At 35.5% G+C, this 8905-nt stretch overlaps 1 protein-coding gene across 1 annotated transcript; it reads right to left on the reverse strand.

The window, feature by feature from the left end:
• Positions 1–2204: 2204 nt before the first annotated feature.
• On the reverse strand, positions 2205–7640 carry LOC113231543 (protein CROWDED NUCLEI 1-like). Its single transcript, XM_026465864.1, has 9 exons — positions 7479–7640; positions 6742–6914; positions 6419–6631; positions 6113–6224; positions 5482–5649; positions 5051–5178; positions 4456–4649; positions 3789–3964; positions 2205–2485 (listed from the first exon to the last, which is right to left on the reverse strand). Exons 1-9 carry the CDS (start codon positions 7638–7640, stop codon positions 2393–2395), a joined length of 1419 nt encoding a protein of 472 aa, XP_026321649.1. The 3' UTR covers positions 2205–2392.
• Positions 7641–8905: the final 1265 nt, after the last annotated feature.

The following is an 8905-nucleotide window of genomic DNA, read 5'->3' on the forward strand; positions in this document are numbered from 1 at the left end:
CTTGCCTTTATGAATGCGGCTTTAGTGGCTTATCTCCAATCAAACACGTGCGGTTGTGTGTTAGTCTGTGTCTCAGCAATAGGTCGCTAACTTGAAGTATGGCAGGGTACTGGATTGTATAGTACACTAAATCGTATTTCTAAAACTTCGAAACCATGAATAAATATAGAGTTTTGTCACAGGTGGTAATAGAAGAAAGAAGTCATTTGAACTCTTAATATGATTTCTTCGGTAAATGATAGGGAGCTCACGTATAGGGAATGCGATGATATTATAAAGATATAAGTAAACATTGCCTACTACGTTTCCTTGACTGATACGATACTGTCACGTATTAAAATTTCTTACATATCGCTGCTTTTCAAGAATTGTGGTCTAACGAAAATTCTTAACTTTTTTACTTATTCCACAGACGAATTCAGAATGTACAAATCTTTATTATGAATACGACACCTCTCTTAGGGCGCCTTCAAATTAGACTTATAATCTATAATTAGACTTGTAAGCTTATAGAAGTGCCGCAGCGGCGCCACTAATTTTCATACAATATTTAGGACCAGCGCAAGTCGGCGGACGGCAAAGCAGAAGACATTAAATTTGTTAATGTATATAATAAAGAGCATTGTAATTTATACCTTATTATAATTGAAATAGTACTAAGATACATTGCTAAATTTAAGCCATTTATCTGCCTTCCAGTCCGTCGGTTTGCGCTGGCCCTTAAAAGCACAGTTGCAACGCCACCTATATCTATGAACGCCACTGGCGTGACGTGCGCGCTACTTTGGCAGCCAAAATTACTAAAATATAAAATACTGAAGCGCTACAGACCGCGCTACTACAGCGCAAGCGTCTTCATTTGAAGGCACCCTTAGCAATGGCATTGCTTAAAATGGTCACGTGACAACTTCCTCGGTATTTTAATATAGGCTGACATTTTGCAAAGCCATCTACATATATGAGTTTTTAAAAGACGATCCCAACACTCAAGGAGACGTAGCAGATTTTTAGGATAATTAATTGAATTTCGCCTTTCTGAAATCATTTTTACAAAGAATACTACAGAAATGCACTTTGTATATTCGAAAGAATCTTTACATTTTAATAATTTTCTTTCGATTCATGTGATCTATTTATTTTGTTATAAAAATCATTTAATAGTTTAATAGATAAGCTAACAGTGTTTTCAGACTACTTGAGACTATTACAGTGTAATTTATAATTTGAATGATTACAAATCACGTTTCTCATTAGAATCGTTATACAAGTTTCGTAAACATTTAGAATACAAAGGCATATTTTGTAAATAATAAAGAATTGTAGTATAAAATAAAATGTAGTGTAATGATTGTTGAATTTTATTATTTTATTTCCACAAAGCCATACCAAAAATATTAACTCGAATCGTAGCCACGACGGCGGTCGTGTACTTTTTGTATTTTGTACTTGTTTGTTACCTTAATCATGAGCCAATAACTCAAGAAGACTGCCAATCGCGATACAGGACGTCATAGTCATAGTCCCGTCACTTGATAGTATTAAAAAAGATCGAGTATTTAGTACCGACAACCACCAAATTGCTATTTTTGTAACTAGTTTGTTTAACATTGACAAGATTCAATTTATTCATGAATTTATCAAAGCTAATTTCTAGTGATAACAAACAAATCAACTAGATGTTGCTTATTGCACAGATTTTTAAGGATAGTGGATATGGATATAGATAGTAGATAGTCGGTTATACTATTTTGTTTAGGATTAGCGCCATCTACCCATAACTAATATGGTTAGGAAGCGTTAATTTATAAATTAATTTTTAACAAACCATACCTTTTTCTCCTGCCCCTCAATTGACCACTATACTTTCATAACTGGTAATCAGTGTCCTACTTCCCACCTATATAACAAGTTTATTATATTTATGTAACAAAGATGTTTATAATGTATTGGCCTCATTTACCGAAAATAATAATATCAAGTTTTAATATGTATGCCGATATATAATATTCTTTTTATCCAAATTCCGTACCTCCATAACCAGTAATTCTGCTTTTCCAACTCTTTTATTGGCTAAACGCGAAGGCAAAGTCATTCATATTTAAAAAAAACACTGCCATCTATTGACACGCATATCTGTCAAAGTTTAGGAAATAATTTTAACTCATGAATTCATGATCAATTTTTTAATTTCTACAATGAAAAAAGGGAATATTTCATATTAAAGAGGAATTGATAGATATCCACGGTCATTTACATAAACTACTTCCAGGATCAGCGCTATCTAGATAGACGGAATTTTGACCTTTTTCAGAGTTACGATCCGTAGTATGGAGATTAGCAGTGCTCTAGAGTTATTGGTCTATGTCTTAATACAACAATATTTAATATATACCTACTTAGTACAAGTACAACTATAATAGGTCTCATTTCTATCATTATATTTCGCTGAAGGCAACTTCTCCAAGCAGTTGTTTTTTCTGTAATCCTGTAAAACGACATGAGATTTAGCCAGTGCACAAGTAAATCAAATTTTAATATTCTGAAGAAATTTGCCGTTAACTTAAAATTTGCGTAACTACAGTCCAAGAAGAAGCCCAAGAACGGAATGATTGGTTCGTTTACGAACAACTATTGCTAGTGAAATTACAGGCACTATGGGACTTGTCAAATTATGTCTCAGGGTGACGGGTGCAATGGCAATGCCCTTCAGATCTTTGTGATTTAAAGCTCTGAGTGGCACTGCAACTGTTATGGACAGGCGTGTGTCTTACCACCAGGCACGACTTGGTGTTATAAAAAAAGCTCTCCCATTATGAGAGCAGCAGTAGGGCTATTTATTAGGCTGACTATTTAGTTGCTTCTAGCAGTATTTGGCAGGAGCACGATCCCGAATTGGTGTACTCTATCAGTTCTCATAGAGGACCTACCGAATCTGGGAAACTATTAACTTAAGACGTCTGCTTAAATCGACGTTGGGTGTAGAGAAATTAACTAACGGCACCCTTTATTCGGCCACAAGCTCGTACCAGCACGACTATCAAGTCGTAAGAGCTTCGATCATGGTCAAGTTTTTCAAATTTGACTAGCCAGATAAAAAGTCGCCATTTAGTCGGTTCTAGTCGCAACAAACTAGATTTAGTCGGTCCGCCGTTCAAAAGTTATAAGGGTGTTTTACTGTCCACGCTGGAATAAGGCTATTCCAGCAGCACTATTTCTCAATGTCGAGAACCACAACACTTGGTTTAGATCTGATTACACTAAAAAAGTCGTGAGTAAGTCGGTTCTAGTCGTAAAAATCTAGATTTAGTCGTTACGTCCCGTTTTGAAGTTATTAAGGTGTTTTACTGTCCACACTGGAATAAGCTTATTCCGGTGGCACCATTTTTGAATCTCGTGAACCACAGCTCCTAGCTTAGATCTGATTGCACCTAGAAAAAGTCGTGAATTTGTCGTGATCTTCCTTCTAACCCCCGGGCATGAGCTGCAGTGGTCATTATGGAAAATCCCTAAATCGTCTCGGGTCACAAGTTGGCCGATGTAGAGACAACATGGCGAAATGGGGATATTAATCCAACTCAAAATTGTTGCGCTTGCGGATCCCCCACACAAACTATGTCACACTTGCTTTTATGCCCACTGGATCCGACCAGCTGCACCTACGAATATCTGATAAAGGCAACGGAAAGGTGCGTAGAGGTGGCTGTTTATTGGACTAAAGGAACATAACACCGGCTTTTTGTTGGTTTTTGTTATTGACTCGACAAGAAGAAGTAGACAAAATAACTTACAGCAATGACTTTTTCCGCCATCTCCTTGTATTTGCACTCAGCGAGGACAGCCTCGGCCTGTTCAGCGAAGTATTTATGTGAGGAATCCAACGCGTTCCATGGGGTTGGCTCTTGAGACCGTTTCTTCAGGGCATCCCGCAGTGTGGTACATTCTTTGAGGAAAGGAGGATGTTCTTCTACTTGTTTGGGCATTAAAATGAGCTATTAGTTATGAATATTAGAATGATCGAGTATTCTTGCTTAAATATTACTTTACGATTTGAGAAATTGTTCTTGAAATAGAAAGTAGATACCCGCATCTACGCTTTATGATTAATTTAAAAAAAATTAAATATTGAACTCCATTGTCTCTCTTTAATTTAAGATACTATGTTACTTAAAAGGAATTAATCCTTATGGGTAATAAAAATACGCGTGTTTTTTTCACCTATGCTTGGTTCGATTCCTAGATGAGGCAAGCGACTTTTTTTAAATGCAGTATTTCTTACTTTCAAAATAAGATATTGTCTCCTTGAAGCAAAATATCCTATCTACAATATTTAAAGTACTTTAAAGATAGTCGTAATTATATCAGTGCAACGTTGAAGGAGTAGTTGGCTTCATGTTGTACGACAAATTTAGGATTTCTGGTTTACACAGCATTTACTCATTATAATTACCCTCTCACCTTTATCTTTCTCGTCAATCTTTTTCTGAGCTTTCTTCTGCGGCAACAGACTGTACCTTTCGCAAACCGCTTTGCTCCAATTTTCTAATATATCACATTCCCTAACCGTGTTCTTATATTCTTTGGCTAGTTCTAACAATTTTGCTTTTCTATTGATTTCATCGATTTTATCTTTTTCTTCTTTCTTCAAACATCTACGTATATATATAATAAAATAAATATACAGTAAGTAACTACTATGGTACATTTTGTAATAGGCGTTTGGTACGTAGTATTATTAATCTTATAATGTAACTACCTCTCTGATAATATAATTAACGTATAACTTTTTTTATGCAATGTAAAGAGGCAAGTGAGCAGACGAACTCCTTGATGGATGTGATCAGCGTCGCCCATGAACATCTGCAACATCAGAGGAGCTGCTTATGCCTTTCCAGCCTTTAAAATTGTTTACTCGCTGTTTAAAAAACTAAGTCATAGCGCAAATTCAAAAGGGAGAGCATTCCATATATTGCAGGTTCGAGGAATGAACGTATACGTGATGCCTCTCTAATAGGTCTTATAATACCTATATAGATGTAAGTAATTAGCTTACTTTTCTTCATATCGTTTGATTCCTTTATCGATGAAGTCGTTATATACTTTTTCTCCTTTTTCGATTGCAGTTTTGACAGCTTCATAAGCACTTTTCATCAATGGAGTATTGTGCTTTTCTTGGTGCATCTGCAAAACGCTTCGGAAAATAACTTATGCTAACTCTAGCGCCACGTCGAACGCAAATTGCGAGGTTGATTTTCGTGTTGCACTTGTTACATGTATATTGTTAAAGCTACTATAGAATGAAATTCTTCGTGTGATTACGTAAAGAGTATAATTTTACGTCATTAATGTTGTTTGGTTAAAATCACAGACCACATAAATACTAGTGAAATTATTGGACCTGTAAAGCATTTCCCATTTTTCTTTTTCCTTTATTTAGTTTTGCCTACAATTTAACAAGTATTGGCTGGATTTTACAGGTCTAACCTCCTTCAATACTTTCTTTTTCCTATGCTCAACCCTGTCGTCGTGTCGTCTCCAGACGTCCATAATCGCAGTGTCTAATTCGTTCCGTTTGCGGGATTCCTCGCGGGCTTTTCTATGATCCTTTTTGAATTGTGCCATTTCTGCCTCTATCACGTGTTTGCAATGATCCTGTGAAATGAGCCTTATTATTTACAATGAAACTTCACAAAGTAATAACTGCAGAATAACGTTGAGACTATTCTTGAACGATAAACCACCACACCGTTTACCTAAAATCTGTACGCTGTATGCCTTAGCTCCACAAATCTACCATTTAAGCGAGCGGTACTTTAACACATCTAATCTTGAGTATTGAGTCTGCGGAATGGAAAGGCCGGTTACGACGACATCATGGTCGAACAAATTAAGTATTTAGGTCCAGTAGAAGTCTCATGGCACTGTGCCATGGTTAATTTAAGCCTCAAAGTTGAGACGCTGGTTCGAGTCCAGTCAGATCGAATAATAAAAAACATTGATGTCATTAGGTACTCAATATAGAACCGGCGTGTAGTGGATGGTCACTTTGCACGAACACTATTCAATGTTCACCTAAGAACTCGATACTATTCAAGATGAAACGACATGGACTAACTGTTTCATGAGCCTCGAATTCCAAGAATTGTTTCATCAATCTCGCATCTTCAAGAGCTCCAAGTTTTTTTTTTCTGTCTTCTTCTTTGATTTGTGCTTTCTTTGTTTCTGACCTGAATAGTACTCGGGCATTGAGTCATAATTGAAACAATGACAACCATGAGTGTCAAAGTAAAGAAAGGGATACAAAACAAATTATGACTATAATATACTATAAACTTTTTATATTAATACCCATAACATCTTAACTCTAAGCGTTTTCCCTATTTGTTGTAGAGTACGAAATACTTATTTTAACGGTATTTACATCATCTTATTGTGTGCGCGCCGTTTGTCGTCCATGTGGCGAAGTTCGGCTTCGCGTTTCTGATCTCGGCTACCAAAATTGTAAATGTTGTCCGACATTGCAGCTATTTTATCGTCCAAAACCTTTTCGTATTTTGCAGCTTCTTCTTTTATATATTGTTTCAATTCTATTTGCTTTTGTCTTTCTTCTCTATCTCTTGAATAGCGAAGTGCGCTGTTATCAAAAACTTTACTCAATTAAATGTTAACACTATATTATGTTATACTTATCTCTATATCATATAGTGCATATGATTGTGTGTATGTATAAGTTGTCTGTTTTACCTTAAAAGTTCTCTGCCATAACAACTGTCGTTAAAAATCATTTGCCTAGCTTTTTGCATAGCTTCAGTGTCGACGCGCTGTTTGTTTTTTTTCTTCTCTAAATATGCTTTTACAGAGTCTATGTCTTGCTGGCGTTTCTCTGCTTTCTTTGCTTCGTAGTTAGCTACTTGAGCCTGAAATTAGAGACTGTTTTATTCTAATTTTGTGCCAGCTTTTTGTTTCTTTATTTTGAGGAAGATTTGGAGGTGCTAGTGTTTTGATAGAGTAAAGAGACTAAAGTTAACCCAAATTACCAATACAACATGTAAATTGCATACCGCACGATGTAATTTATATGCAATTAGTGACAAATATTGGTGATAAATCATCATTACCCATTGTAAATTGTAGGCTGGACACGGGTGTCGTCAGTAGGTATATTGGTCTTCCATACCCAACGCTGGATGGGGAGTTAACATGCCGTTAGTTATCTATTTTAACTGCCTCTGTGGCCCAAAGGTTATCATGCCGGATACCATGTCACGCAGAGGTCCCAGGTTCGATTACCGGGCCGGGAGAAATATTTGTACGGCCTACATTTATTTCTCTCGTGAGTTTGGGTGTAATTTGTGGTTGTCTATGTGTGTGTCCACGTCACCCGCGACACAGGGTTTCAATGGTTTCCCCTAGTGCGGGTCTATGTTGAGTATGTGCGTTATTATTATAAGTTATCATTAAGATAATCTAAAAGAAGGCACCTGTGCGGAAGTTGGCCAAGTCTTAATCCACTCTTGTGATTGTTCTATAAGTTTTTGTTGTATATTTTCTTTAGGGTCTTCGACAGGTTTTTGGGTCGCAGCTTGTCCTTTTAATCGATCCCATTCGTTTTGAGGTAGACATAAATAACGTTTAGGATTCATAATAATATTTGTATACAAAATTTTTTAATATGTATGTATGTCTTAAAGTCATGTATCTATATGGCTACGGTAATACCCATAGTGATTCAGTAAAATGTTATTTATATTGTTGCATTATCTATCTTATATCTATTTGGAGTGAAAACGATGATAAATGTGTATATTTTGTATACGTCAACCTTATATTTCGTCTAGACAACAACGACACGGAATTCTTTGCCATAAAAAGCATTAAGTTTATGAAGTACTAGTGATGATAAAAAATGTATATATATTCAAGGTTTTAAAGTTTTATCACTCCTAGTGTACAATTTGCACAAATGGGTTAATCAACTTTTTTACAGAATTCTTTGTGGAATGTGTTGAACGAAATGCAATAGAATTATCAACCTAATCTGAAATTGATATGACGATTGTCGTCATATTCTAGTTTTATATTTTAAGTTAAGTTATGTTATGTGCAGAGGCGTTTATGAATTATTCATGAAAAACTTGAACTTTCCCTGACAAATGTATGTTCTGCCTTACTAGAACTTTACACGTCCATATCGTAAAAAGCAACGCTTTGATATTTTTTAAATTATAATTTATTTATTTATTTAATCTTTTTGCACAATACCATAATGCACAAATGGCGGACCTAATGTCATTAGGCATTCTTTACCGGTCAACCGTTGGCCCAAACCTTAGACTATGGAAGAAAAATAAATATATAAATAAAAATAAAGTCAAAATAAAGGTTTCCATAGTCTAAGGCCCAAACAGAAAAAAATAAAGGGTTGGTGCTACACTTAAAACAGAACAAAAAAATCATAAACCAGAATTTTATGGTTCATTTAAATGACATAAAATAAACATAATACGGCATAAACGTTCTTAATATACTTATATACTAAATAATACATACTATAATATATTATTTAGTAATATATAAGTACCCTTACCGTGGGGTGACCTAGTAATAGACCCAGTAGTAGTACTAGATCTATTACTAGTAGAGATGGGAAAAACTGCTTATTTTTTTAAACGTTGTGCTTTTTTTTAAAGCAGCGTGCTTTCTTAAACGCTTTTCACTTAAACACTATGGGTCGTATTCTAGAACTCTACTCAATGCTCAAGTCAGGATTTGAGTATGGTTTAAAGCACTCGAAATCAAACTCAAGTCCCTTCCATTAGGCTCGTATTTCCAGTGCTTGTGTTTCCATTGCAATCCTGACTTGAGCATTGAGTAGAGTTCTAGAATACGACCCTATAATTTGAAGCTT

Source organism: Hyposmocoma kahamanoa, unplaced genomic scaffold, assembly GCF_003589595.1.
Source record: "Hyposmocoma kahamanoa isolate Upper Pololo Valley unplaced genomic scaffold, ASM358959v1 65, whole genome shotgun sequence".
Taxonomy (NCBI): domain Eukaryota; kingdom Metazoa; phylum Arthropoda; class Insecta; order Lepidoptera; family Cosmopterigidae; genus Hyposmocoma; species Hyposmocoma kahamanoa.

Excerpts from the sequence above, each read along its gene's own strand:
- LOC113231543 (XM_026465864.1), bottom strand. The coding sequence starts at position 7,640 with ATGAATCCTAAACGTTATTTATGTCTACCTCAAAACGAATGGGATCGA. Across the intron at positions 5,650-6,112 it reads AATTCGAGGCTCATGAAACA|GATCATTGCAAACACGTGAT; the intron begins GTTAGTCCATGT and ends CTCATTTCACAG. Across the intron at positions 2,486-3,788 it reads TGGCGGAAAAAGTCATTGCT|GATTACAGAAAAAACAACTG; the intron begins GTAAGTTATTTT and ends GTCGTTTTACAG.